Source organism: Homalodisca vitripennis, chromosome 7, assembly GCF_021130785.1.
Source record: "Homalodisca vitripennis isolate AUS2020 chromosome 7, UT_GWSS_2.1, whole genome shotgun sequence".
NCBI lineage: Eukaryota > Metazoa > Arthropoda > Insecta > Hemiptera > Cicadellidae > Homalodisca > Homalodisca vitripennis.
The window spans coordinates 127367839-127382546 of record NC_060213.1 but is presented as its reverse complement, the minus strand read 5'-3'; the positions used below and the strand labels follow the sequence as shown (position 1 = coordinate 127382546).

At 34.9% G+C, this 14708-nt stretch overlaps 1 protein-coding gene across 4 annotated transcripts in view; it reads right to left on the bottom strand.

Moving 5' to 3' along the window:
* The window catches only part of LOC124366289 (ATP-dependent translocase ABCB1-like), a 67602-nt gene that overhangs the window by 31663 nt on the left and 21231 nt on the right, over positions 1-14708 (bottom strand). For all 4 annotated transcript variants that reach the window (XM_046822709.1, XM_046822706.1, XM_046822707.1 and 1 more), the window contains 5 exons: positions 12872-13043; positions 7901-8125; positions 6823-6948; positions 2676-2879; positions 658-909 (listed from right to left, as the gene is read on the bottom strand). In XM_046822709.1, coding sequence (XP_046678665.1) covers positions 658-909; positions 2676-2879; positions 6823-6948; positions 7901-8125; positions 12872-13043 — 979 coding nt within the window. The remainder of the gene's footprint in view (positions 1-657; positions 910-2675; positions 2880-6822; positions 6949-7900; positions 8126-12871; positions 13044-14708) is intronic.

Below are 14708 nucleotides of genomic sequence, written 5' to 3'. Positions count from 1 at the left end.
TTTTGGACTTCCTCCCCTAGACTTTTAATGCAAGAACACGTTTAATTAAAGAACTATGTTCTAAAAACCAGTGTTATTCATTTTTATACACTTAAAACTTATTGTAAATATTACAAACAGGCACAGAATTATTGTAAATTGATGCTATACATTTCTCAAAGATACTGTAATAAAGAGTTTCTGATTTCTCAATCCAATAGTGATTCTGCAGTGACTTCTGGGCTGAGAAATGAATCACTTCTATTCTAAAATTACTAAAATAGTGTTCACTTTGGGGGGAAAAACAACAGGCTTTTCTCAACAATAGTACGAATGAGTTTTCAAATGACATGTTTGGAGTAATATCAATTTTATTTTAACCTATTTGTTATGTTTAAGATATTGACAATATTTAGTGTAATAACTTAGACAGTAAAATTATTTTTTAGATTAAAATTAATTTAACTTAACGTGACTTTACCTGTTACTGTTGCTCCGCAGCATCAATGTAATATATATGTACAAATAAACATTCTGAAATTTTAAAAATACTCTGGAGTGTCTACATTACTGTAAAGTTAGGTAATATATGATCCTCTTGTTACCAACCAACAATGTAAACAGACACACTAATGAATATTATAATGTTGCTTGTACACGTAGAAGCACCACACTTACGTGCAAGGTCATTATAGCGTCGGCATTACGCACAGTACTGAGGCGGTGCGCGATGATCACTGTGGTCCGCCCCAGCATCGCACGTTCCAGTGCGTCCTGCACCACGCTTTCGCTCTCCGCATCTAGTGCGCTTGTAGCCTCATCCAGCAGAAGGATGGCGGGGTCGTGTACCAGGGCTCGTGCTAACGCGATACGCTGCTTCTGACCACCAGACAACTGGGTCCCGTGCTCTCCCACCAATGTGGTGTAGCCCTGCGGAGAACACACACAACAGTTTGTTAGTATACCTTAAAATCATATTGTTTTTCAAGGTCGGATAATCAGCTGATGTTAAATGTTGTTTGATAAAATGATAAAATGTTACCATTCAGTATAGAATACAGTAAGTAGCCTGCACCTTCTGAACTGTTCCATAAAATAAAATAAAAACATGTTTAACAAAATTAAGTGTTTTTAGTTCTTAGGCTTATGGGTAACTTAAATTTAGCTCTTCCAGCTCACACTGTCAAAACATTCCTTACACAATTTGATTTAATGTCTTTTTTTGTTTTGTTTTGTTGACAATATATATTGCAAAAGTCAATAATACCAATTTTTACAGTATTTATCTTAAAAATACTGTAAGAAAAAACTATTAAAAACTAAATCCATTCACTCAAATTTCCATACAGTTGCACACATTCATACACATACAAAGAAACAAAATTCAAAATTCATGGGATCAACCCCCAAGATTGCAACACCGCCTCGAATATCAATCCCGAGTCTGCTCCATGAACTCACAAACTGAGAAAAAAGCACAAGACACCAAGTGTTTTAATTGGGTTTCAAATTTTTTGGATTTTTTGTGATCTGTTTCTAAATTTAGTGTTTCAGGAAGACTGTTAATGAATTTGATCCCAGCTTAATTAAGAAGGGAGGTGTTCAAATGCTTGACTGGAAATGTCTCTTCACAGAAGCCAAAATATTACAAGAATAAAATTGAGCAAGCAAACAACATGTGAACGGGAAAACTTAAATGTGACTTATTGAAGTTGTTTATAATAATATTTTTTATTTTTCGCTCTTTCCAAAATGAGAGGTGGGGGAGAATATAAAATTTAGACAATATCTCCCATTTAAAATACTCATGGTTTTTTGTGGTATGTAAAAAACATAAAAAATAAAATTCCATGCAATCGAGAGAAAAAACTATCTTGACTCGTGCAAAACAGTGATGTATTAACAATTTGAATTTTACTATATTATTTATTAATTTTTTTTTTCCTTTATTACATGGACATCAAGTACAGTACAGTGTCATACAAAATTCAAAATGAGTACGTCATTACACAAGTAAAAATGTTAATATAAATGTCAAAGTCATTCAATATTAGTGCAGTACTTTCTCAGCTTGGCGTTGTCAGGAACTCTCGTTGTCAGGAACTCTTCAAGGGTGTATATTGGTCTCTTCACTAGGTAGTCTTGAAGTCCTTTCTTGAGTCGATTTCCTGATAGATTTCTGATGTTTCCTGGGAGCATATTTTTGAGTTTTCTACCAATGTATGATGGTTTTTTACCAAAAAGAGCAGTGCGGTGTTGAGGCAATATGTATCTGGAAGCATTACGGGTATGGTAGGAGTGGACGTCACTGTTGGTCTGGAGGTTTAGTCTGTCAACATGTATGATTGTTTCAAATATGTAGAGAGCCGGTACTGTTAGTATACCCAGAGACTGGAAGGCTTGTAAACAGCTTTGAAGTGGTTCCAGTCCAGCTAGAGTCCTAACTGCTTTCTTTTGTAAGATGAGTACTCTATTAAGGTTTCCAGCAGAGCTGCCCCAGACAACCAGTCCATATCTGATATGTGATTCCACTAATGTGTAATAGACTGTTTTTGCAGCTTTTAGTTTAAGTAATAAATAGTAATACTATTAATTACATAATAATATTATTAGAGATATACTTTTATGCATTTTACTTAAATTACACTCAAAACAAAATACTAATTAAGTTGAGTTAGCTATACAACATTTCGTACCTCAGGTAAGCCGTCGATGAAGGCATGGATGTTGGCCATCGTGGCAGCCAACTCTACCTCGTCCTGTGACACTCCCTCGCGGCCATAACGGATGTTCTCTGCGATGGTTACCCCGAAAAGCACAGGCTCCTGGAACACCACTCCCAGACGATTCCTCAACCATGCCAGGTTCAGCTCCGGCAGCGGTTTCCCATCCAGACTCACCTGTTGGTTTATGTAATATATTAATGTTTTTGACATAAAAAAGATTGTCTACTGTCTAACTGTAATATAAGTTCATTCATGTAAACTGTAAACTTAGTTATTGTTTTTAACTTCGTTATTTATTTATAAAAGTGTTTAAGCGGTAATTTTAATTGTTTTAATTTTAAGCGTTAGTGTTAAAGGTCTTATGTCTTAATGTTGGTACTTAATTGATTTTTATTCCTGCTTTTGTGTACTTATATTTGATAAATTGTGTATTTTATTTTAGTTGTCACTTTTAAATTTTTAACACTAGAATAATGTTTATCTTCAGATTACAAATACTTCAACCACCTAAAGGAGAATAATTTTATTGTAATATAGTTTTTATTTATAATAAATGCTTACTATTGTACACTTGTGTATTTAATGACAGTAAAGCTTCTTGATTCTATAACCTTAATCTCACCAATATCTTTTGTCTTCTATCCATTAATCATACCTTATGATAAACCCAGCTTAAGATGAGGGCCCCCTTAGAAAAATCTGTTAAAATCCTATCCAAACACAATTAAGATTTAGCTTAGCAATGATCTAATGTTTTATTATATTTTTTCATAGACAAATTATTTAATCATTTAGAAAGATAGGATTTTGGAAGTTAAAAAACTCCTCTGTGTAGGCCTTATTTTACTCACTTCCTTATCATTATGCAAAGTCATAGGAAAGTAACTTGGCCTAGTTTCCCTCCCCCCTGCAGATACTTACACCACAGATAATCTATGCCAAGTATGTAGAATTTTTTTGCACACTTATATGTAAATAACTTATTAATGTCTTATGGCACCAGTAGTGTGAAACCCCTGTTGAAAACATCAATGCTGATCTTGAATAAATCTTAAGATGGTCAGCAACCAATAATCTCAAGCTCATCATAGACAAAGCATGATGGTTCACTTTTTTTTGTTCTCTTAGGACAAGAAGCTTATAAATTGCACTTAGTCCTGTAAGAACCTTTGCACTGTTTCCGGAGTGACAGGATATTCAGGATGGGTAAGGTTAGGGGGTAGGGGCTGCCTCCTATTGAGATCCTCGAGAAAGAATTACGGCACTAATCTCAAAGTCATGTCTCCCCAGAAGAAAGAGAGGTCAGCTCTGAACCATTTTCTTTGGTCAAAGTAGGCAGGGAGTGCCACACTCTTGTTGAGGCTAGCAAGAACATCTGAGGTTAGGGAATGAACCCAACCAACTCCAACAGTCATCTCCCGCAGTAGACTAGACCTATCGAATTTACCCTTGCACCCCAGAATCTCGACATTTGCGGTAAGTGATGTGCGCTCCTGGACATCCATAAGGTTGCCCGGATTTAAGTGATACATCGGTATTTGCTGTGCCCAGTGGTAGGTTCAACTGGAAGGTATAAACCAGCCACAAGTGATTCCTGCTGGGTTTATGGTTCACTTAGTACCATCATAAAAGCTTTGGATGAACAGAGATGCAGTGTTGCTTGAGGTTGGACTCGATACTGTTGTTGGTGGAAGTCTGACTATGAATGAAGGAGTTAAGACCCTCTTACTTATTTCGTATTTGAAGTTTGGTCAATAACTTTAGGATGTTGAATGAGTCAATCGAAGTCCCATGTAAAAGGGACATAGACAATTTCCTGGCTGGCAACTGATAAGAATCCAAGAGGATCTCTCAAGTGATTGAAATATTCAAAACATTCATAAGGCAAAAAACCCAATGAAAAATATTAGAAAAGGTTTTATTTCACTTTTGAACTAACCTGCATTTTTAGTAGACCTTATTTGAATAGGAAATGTCTGCAAGATATTTTGTTATCTATACAAATACAAAAAGTTTTGCTGTCTTTTCAAAAAGTTGTCATTCTATGACCTTCTGCATATACAGGGTGTTCACAAAAAAGTGTCACAAACTTCTGTGTGTGATAGAATTCGTTATTTCAAACGAAAAATGTCATATAAACATAGGACAAGAAATGTATTGTTTTGTCGCTAGCTGCCATTTTGTATTTTTGTTAAAAAAATTACCATCTCAAAATATAGTTAAGCTAAAGAAACCGAATTTGGCAAATAGGCTTGAATAGGTAAGAGGAAAATTTAAAAAATAAATGTGTTACGGTATTTTCTTTAATATTAACAAAATGGCTTCTGTTAAAAAATGTAGCCAAATAAAAAAAAACCAGTATAATTATAAAATATTTGCTAAACACCAACTATTTGAAGAATTTAATTACAATTTCAACAATACTTGTTTTAATGAAATTCATCAATGCATAAGTGAGCACGACCACTTTAAAAGTACGCTTGCACAATCCAGGAGCAACAAACAACTGATACCTCTCAAATGTGATAAGTTTGGTGCTCTCGGCATAATAATTTTTATAAAAATACAAAATGGCAGCTGGCGGCTAAATGAGACATTTCTCAACCTATGTTTGTACGACGTTTTTTGTTTGAAGTAATGAGTACTATCAGCCACAGAAGTTTGTGATACCCTTTTGTGAACACCCTGTGTTTATGCCAAGTGTCTTTGTGAATATTATTTCTTCATTTCAGTGTCCATATTCTAATATAAACTAAAATTTCTAGATATAAAGGCAAGATCCAATTAGAATGCTCAAGTCGATCATCATGTCTCAACAATGACTCTGAAAGTCTTATTATGTTCATCAGTGCCTTTTCTGTCAAATCAGGATTTTGTTCAGACTGTTTCCAGCTGCACAGAAAGTTCTCCTTCTCAGATGATGTCAGGTACACTTCCCAGTATGCCTTAGGCTGATTGTATAGACTCAGAAATCAATTGTCAGAACGTAAGAAGCTCCAATTCATGCTCTCCACTCATCCTTTCAGTGTCTTTACACTTATATTTTGTATGTAAGAGCTTCAATTGGATAAAGATCTCTGAGTGGTTACAAAAAAATTGAAATGCTCCATCTTTGTTGTTGGATGATCATTATAACTGTCAAAACTCAAGTTCTACATTATAATTGCAAGAAAACCTGGCATGTTGAATTAATTATACTGAGAGAAAAGAGTCCTGCAAATTTTCAGATGCATGATTTGCAGTAGATCCATTTTTAAATTCTCGTTAAGAGCCTCTCATTGTTGTCAGTGTGGATTCTGTGTTAGTGCTTATGATTCTTTATTGTTGCATCAAAAAAATCAGAAGTTAATTGTCAATTTTGAATAATATTTATCACCAAATTGTTTGTCACAAATAATGTTCCCTATTAATTGTAGGAGACTCACTTGTGTTTTTCCAATTGCTGCAAAACTCTCTTTATAACAGTGGACTCACTCCATTGTATTGGTTGAGTTTCACCTAATTTATTTCATTCACTGGGAAATTAAATAATTTGGAATGTGTTCAAATCATTAATTTATTACATTGAGTTCACTATTACCAATGTCTTACAACATTCACTGTTTATGTATACACTTAGCACGTGCTCACCAAATTTACATTCTGGAGTCTCATTTAAAATAAAATAAAATTTTTGAATTCAAATCGTTACTTCGCCATACTATATATATATTCCAACACAGTCAATCACCATTATACAATATTCCCCAAATCAGATCTCGATATCACATGTAGAGCAACAGAAAGAATTTTAACATGTGCTTCCCTTACAGTGTCCGAATCAAGAAGAAGGAATCAGGCTGAGATCTTTCTCATAACGTGGTGGCTTACACCATGGGGTCCACAAACCAGAAATGGAGGGAAACTGGCAGCTCTTTAACATCCAACCCAAACTGATATGTTCGACTTGAATGACAAACAACCTTCTTGTATTTGTTTTCAATTTCCGTTTACCACTCTCAGTGCGAACTATTCGAATTAAAATTTAACCACTGTTGTCTGTTACAGATTGTATTAAAGGTGGAACTAAGATCGGATATTGTATGGCAAATATCAGAGTAAAGTTGGATGAACTCACCTCACCGCTTGACGCTTCGTAGAAGCGAAGGAGCAACTGGAAGATTGTGCTCTTGCCAGAGCCACTGTGACCCACCAGAGCCACCTTTGTTCCTGGCTGAATGTCCAGATCTATACCTCGCAGAACCTAAACACACACAAAAATCTGCACTGATTGTGTTGTTGTGTTTTTCAACGTGTTTCTAAAATGTTTTTTGTGTGCAATTATATTATGTAATAGTTTGAACTGTTGTCAGTTCACTCCCTCCTGTTGTCTTAATGTTAGGTAGCCAACAATATAGTTGTTTTGGGAGCAACACAAAGTACAAATAAAATGAGAGAGAATCAAGTAATTTTTTAGTATACTGTTTTTAATTTAATAGGCGTATTTCTAATTTTAATATATTTGGTTTTAGTTATTTGCTATCAGTTCTTTGTTACCAAACTTGTTTTTATCTAAAGCCTCTATTCTTGTTAATATTCTTGTTAATATAAATTGTTACTTTGTTACGACTTTCAAAATTTTATACCTGTTATGATATTATTGGTTACTGTTATTTGAGATTTTGTTGTCATTTTATATTGTAGTTTAACATTTTAGAATATTACTTGAACAATGAGGATCTGCCAGGGGCCAATACAATGTTATTTTTGTTGTCTGCTTCTTTCTTTTGGATTTTATGAACTGTGTACCACTTCTGTTAGCAGGATTAGTACTTTTATAATTGTTGACGAGACCTTTTGTAATTTTTACAATTTCTTAATGGTCAATAAGTATCTTATCTTAATAAAAAATTGAACCAATCATTGGAAAAACATATAAAATGTACTGCATGAAGTGCTTCTTTGTGTTGTTATATTAATTTTAATTTTGGTGGAAAAGTGAAAGGGGTAACAGAGGCTAATTTGTTGTGATGGGGGGAAGGTAAGAAATATTAGGACTTGACATTGTTCTGGCCAATTCAAACATACAAATTTCCTCATACACAACACAACAACAACAACAACAACAGCTTCAATGGGCAAGTTATAGCATTTATTATAATATGGTATTCATATGAATTTCCATTAGATCTGAAATAATCAACAAATGAAATTACCGGTACATCAGGGCGGGAGGGGTAGCTGAAGTGGACGTTGCGGAAGCGAATGTGTCCCTGGACCAACATCGGCTTGAGGCCGGAGTTGCTGTACGAGTCAATGTGTGGTTTCCTGTCAACTACGCTGAACACTGATGAGGCCGATCCCAGTGCTGTCGCCACTGCGTTCACGTACGGTAGTGCATTGCCCAGTATAAACGCTCCAGACAACACACTGAAAAACACCTGTACTTGTGTGAGATGCAGTATCCAAATATTCATTAAATCCGTACACTTTTCATACTGTTCAGACTAAGATCTAAAAGACAATCCGATGTATCTTTTCACTAGAATAGTTGATTTATTACAAACTAAAGATAAATTATACCTTCAAAATAAAATATCTTGAAAAATTGTATAAAAGACAAATAAAAGACGGTTTAAAGTTTATTTAACATTTTTGTAATAGATAGATAGATATTTTTATTGATCTTGATGAAAACATTTACATGCGATGGATCTTGTCACAATAGGATGCAATTACAATTTGAAAGTTAAACAGATCAAGAATGATATTCTAATATATACATTACACATAGACAATGATAATCAATCATGCAATAAACGCATGATTAAATCACGGGCATAATACCGTTGAATCAAACTATACCTAAATACAATAGTTAATAAGTTAAAAAGTGTTTTTTTAAGTAAACATACAAATTAAAAAGTTAAGTAGACTAGTAACAATGTAAAAAAACACACATGCAACCCAGTGCAAGACATTCTTTTCAACTTAACATGCAAACATAACATGGAAATATGATTCTTTTAAAATGGTATCATAATTACTTTTAAAATATGATAAAAAATAAGCTATAGTTTAGGTAAAAATTAAAATACACATGCAACTTATAACTCCTCAAACTTTATCATGCTACTGTCAGAACTATAAAGTTCATCGAGTTTGTAAAAGGGTAATGAAACAAAAGTCAAGGTGATTGTCAGTACAGCTTAAAGAAATAATAAATGAACTAAAATTAAATATTAATTTAGCCTCATACTGGCGTCATTGTGAAATAAAAAACTTTCCGTATTAAATAATCTTCAAATATTGTACAAAATATTACTACATCTTAGATATTCTACAAAAAACATAGGTATGGTGGGAAGAGTTGATACAGTGTGGATGTTGAGTTTAGCTTCAGTTCACCTTCCTCTTAGTGCAGCTTCTGGCTTTCGACCATAGCTACGTTATGTGTAGAAAACTCGATTGCGCAACCATGCTTACAGATCATGTCTAAAACATAGTATTGCACTCAGTTGTGCATCTGATGAGACAATGGGAGTATCTCTTCACCTAAATTATACTATATTTTGTAGTCTAGGTGACTCTGATGTTGAAATGATGTAAATAGTTTATTTTGTACTTCTATGTCGACAACTTTTTTGGGTCTCTTCAGACGAACATGCAGTGGCGTAGCGACAGAGGAGCAAGTGGAGCGACCGCTCCAGGGCGGGGGCGACAGGGGGACGGCTGGCGGGCGGACGATAAAATGGCGGGAAGCAGCCCCTTCCATCCACGCGCATCACCGCCGCGCAGTGTCTTTGTGTCAGTCAGTCTGTCATTGACCTTGGCTGAGACAAAAGGCGTCCGTACAGACCCACCGAGTGATTGACTTACTTCATCAATTTACCTTTGCGTAGTGATTGCAGATTTAGCGTTAGTGCAAAGTATTGATTATATTATTTATTTTGTTGTAATGTGATTTGTGTGGTGTAGATTTATTACCTTTGGTATATAATGTCAAAAAAACTAAGTGGTGCTGAGTATCGGAAACGAAGGTTATAGAAAAGTCACGCAGAAAAATCTTGAACTTAAGAAAGTAAAGAAGTTATCTACCTACTTTTCAAGGGACACTTCAGTAGTTTGCAGTTTCTCAAGAACCCACTTGTAGCTCACAAGTACCTACAAGCGATGAGGACTTGGAGCAAACACCTGTAGGCTTACCTGAAGATGCAGAAGACCACGTCCTTCTTCAGGAACCTTTTTCTAAGGTAGGACTAGTTAAAGCTGAAGGTACCGATTGCGAGTTGAACCTTAAAGAAAATGTAACAGCTGTTATAAGTTCTTCTGATAAGGGTAATTTTGAAAACACTCGTATAGCCGAACAAAAACGGCAAATAATAAAATTAGGCCCTCATCAGCCTAAAGGGCCATTTCCAAAAGAATCAGAAGGGAGAAATAAAAATAGGGGATTTGACGAGAAAATGGTATTTTAAAAGAATAAGAAAACCAATTGAGAATAAAAAGTAATTGGTTATGCTATTCAAACATCCTCAATGTTTGCTATTGTCAGCCATGCTGGCTTTTCAATATGGCCTATACTGATGTGGGATTTTCTCGAAAGGTAACGTCTGATTGGGCACATTTAGGTCGAAACATAAAAGACCATGAAGAAGATTCTCAAAGTCATGCAATTGCGTGTGAAATATACTATCGCTGGCAGTTAGGCGTAACAGTTGATAGTGAGAATCTGGAGGAGATTAAAAAGCCACTGATTACTGGAGACAAGTTTTAAGGCGAGTGGTGGACGTCATTATTACGTTAGTACAAACGACTTACCACTGAGAGAGCATAGATTGTGTAATGACGATGAAGATGCAACTAAATCGAAAGGAAATTTCCTTGAGATAATACATATGCTAGCAAGATATGACCAGGTCCTTGCAGATTTAATTAAGTTACCAAAACGTAGTGTTAACTACCTTAGTCCTCAGATTCCAAAATGATCTGATCAACCTGATTTCCAAAGAGATAAAAAAAGAAATCAAGGAAGAAATGAAAAAAAAAGCCCCTATATGTCTATTATCTTTAATATAACTCAAGAATATAGCGAAAACCAACCAGCTGAGTACAGTGTTTCGTTATATAAAGATAAAAACTGACGAAGGCGACAGGCCAGTAACAACTAGTCATAGAAGAAGCGTTCGGGGGGCTTTTTGGAAGTGGAAAGCCAGAAATCAGAATACTTATCAAATGTTGTTTTCAATATCATAGAAAAGTATTAAAATATATCTAAAGTTCGAGGGCAAGGCTACGATGGAGCCGCTAATATGAGTAGTATATATTCAGACCTTCAAGCAAGAATAAAATAAAAAATAAAAAAATCCTGCAGCTAAGTATATTCACTGTTGTGCTCATGCCCTTAACTTGGTAATAAAGGATTCAGTATCAAATATTCCTGAAAATCAGAACCTTTTTTTAATAATGTTCAAAGTCTTTATGTATTTTTTAAAACTATATCAAGATGGGCACTGTTGACTAAGTCGGCTATGTTACAAAAAACCTTAAAGAAAGTGTGTCCAACAAGGTGGACTTCAAGAAATCAAGCCGTCGACGCTCTTCGATGTGGTTATTTTTTGACATAATGAAAGTACTGACTTTCCTAACGTTAGAAGGTAAAGACCAAGAAGAAGTAAACCAAGCTAAATCACTTGTGAAATATTTTGAGCAGTTTCCTACAGTAATATTGATAGTTATTGAAAGTGTGTTGCTTGAAACTATGGACATAATTTCTAAAAAACTTCAAAGTACCGAAGAAGACTTGGAACACGCAACAAAAAATGCTCTTAAATCTCAAAAAAAAATTAACAAACTTAGGAATGAGTGGCGAACAGTTAAAGCAGATGCAACTAAGCTTTGTTTGCAATGGAAAGTTTGTACCACATTTCATTGACTCAAGAACAGAAAAAAAAAGAAGACAAGAATGTTTGATGGAAGTGCACGTTGATGACCCTATTAAAGACAATGAGAAACGTTTTCCGGGTTGAGGTGTTCAAAACCGTAGCCTTGACATAATCACAACACAGCTGACAGAGCGTTTTTGAGGCTGTTACTCCACATTACTAGTAGTTTTCAATGTCTGAAGCCTCCTTTTTTTAGTTGGAGCAAGTGATGAAGAAATCTTAGAATCAAGCAAAATTTTGATATTAAACTACCAAGATGATGTCTCCCTTAACTTAGGTCCACAGCTTGTAAGGCTAAAAACTTGTTTTTTTAAGTCACGTGGAAAAACTCAAAAGTATAAGGGATCTTGCACATACTTTAATAGTGCGTGGTGAAGTTGGTTCCAGCTTTCCAGATGTTGTGAATGCTTGTTTTTGATTTTTTTTGACACTAACCTGTTACAACTGTAAGTGCAGAGAGATCATTTTCAAAACTTAAACTGATAAAGAACTATCTTCGCAGCACCATGTCCCAAGAACGTCTGAGTGCCTTAGCAACCATATCTATAGAGCGCAGCAGAGCCAGGCACATCAACTTGGACGACACAATAACACAGTTTGCTAGCATGAAGTCACGAAAGAAGATTAGTTAAGATAGTAATATGCGAGTTGGTTTTGTAACTACTTAACTACTATGTTCACGTTTCAGATAATGTACTCAAATTTAAACTAGGGTTTTTCAATACATATATATTACATATATTGAAATTTGTACTTTCATTCCAAACCCTATGGAATTGAATTGAGATTTAAATACATATTGCTATACACGTAAACTAGGTCCTCTTACAAGGAACAAAACTTTATAAAGAATAGTAGACTGTGAGTTATAAAAAAATGATGTTTGGTCAAAGACGCCTTACATTGCTGATGAAATGATGGCCAAGAAACGTTTGTTACGGTAGTGAGGTGAACTGTCGTTACTGATTGATCATGTAGGTAAAAAAGTTGGGGAAGGGACGCCAGGGTCTGAGTCGCTCCATGGCGCCAAAATCCTCACTACGCGACTGCGAACATGGCTCCAGATTCCAGGAGTGAGGTCTGTGACAGCGTCAGATTTCAGATGCTGCACTAAGAGGAAGGTGAACTGGAGCTACACTAAATATTCACACTATGGATATTATTTCCTACATTTCTGTTCCTGTCTTCCTCAAAACCCATTTCACAAATGCCACTTTCCCAGCCCCAACCCGACACACTCACTGTGAACACGCTGCCCGGGGTGCAGTAACCCTCCTCTATGAGGTTGGCCCCGTAGTAGAAGGCCAGGCCATACTGGGCGTACATCAGGAAGAAAACGATGACCAACCCCCAAGCCAGCACTATGTACTTGTGCATGGCCAGCTTCAGTCCCACTTCTAGTGCTTTCTCAAATCTGTAAAACATAACAGGAAAACATCAAAAGGTTTCGTGATTTAATTTTTCAACAGATGAAATTTTGGGTTTTCTAATAGATTTCAAATAATACAAGTTCATGTTGGTTTTTTGGGGTTTTAAAATTACCCAGCCCTTCTTGTTAAACAGGAAGGACACCTACAAATAATGTGAAGACCTATGAAATGGCAAACAAATCAAAGCCTTTGATGAAGCAAAGCCAAAAGTAGCAAAAATTAAAATTTTCAACTACCCTATCCATAGCAGCTGTCTTATTCTCCAATTACGGTATGAAAAAGAACTGAAACCTTTTTAAAAGAAATACAAGTATAGTTAAAACTTCACATACAAATCTTGATGAGATACAGCTAAAAAACGAAGAGACCCTATGTCTGTTCAATTTATCTAAAATGGCACCATTTGAGTTTAACAAATAAAGGACCATATCACTAATTTTACATGTAGTTGTCAGAAGTTTGTTTCCGGCTCCCCCTTTCTAACAGGTAGGCTTACTATAATCAACCTTAATGTGGGTGAGTTTATTTGAATGATAAGTTGTTGAGTACAAAGAATTGAATATGTAACTTAATATGTTTTCCTCAAGTCTTGACAATCTAGATTTCTGGTAAAAGTGTTACCCATGGAAGTGTTCTGAATTATGCCCAATGTGTGGGCACAAACTTTTAAATTTGCCATAAGAAGATAAAAACACAAAGATTGGCGTTCCTTTCAATGACTAACTGAGCTCAGCAAATATACAGGATGTTCACAAAAAGGTATCACAAACTTCTGTGGGTGATTTGTATTCATCATTTCAAGTAAAGAATGTCCTATAAATATAGGTCGGGAAATGTGTTGTTTAGCCGCTAGCCGTGATTTTGTATTTTTCATAAAGAAATTAATACCTCTAGAACTATTTAAGCTAGGGAAACCAAATGTGGCACATAGGTTTGAATAGATAAAAGTGGAAAATAAAACAAATTAATTGCGTTATTTTCTTTAATATTAACAAAATAGTGTGTTGAAAATATTTAAAGTTAAATAACAAAAAAACCCGTATATTTATAAAAAAAGTACTAGATACCAACTATTTGAGCAATTTCATTACAATTCCAACGGTACTTGTTTCAACTTAATCTGTCAGTGCATAAGGGAACACGGCCACTTTAAAGATACATATGCACAAGCCAGAAGCAAAAAACAACTGATAACTCTCACCTGCAGACATGTTTGGAATTTTAATGAAATTGGCCAAATAGTTGGTGTCTAGTACATTTTTAAAACCATACAGGTATTTTCTTATTTGATTTTAAATATTTTCGACAGACACCATTTCGTTAATATTAAATAAAATAACGCAATTATTTTTTTTTAAATTTTCTTCTGATCTATTCAAACCTATGTGACAAATTTGGATTCCTTAGCTTAAATAGTTTTAGAGATAATATTTTTTTTTAATTACAAAATGGTAGCTAGTGGCTAAACAACACATTTATCAACCTATATTTATAGGACATTTTTTTCTTGAAATGATGAATGTCACTATCTCCCACAGAAGTTTGTGACATCCTTTTGTAAACACACTATATATATATATATATATATATATACACACACACACACACACACATATATTTATTATATTGATACTCTTGTTAGAAATCTA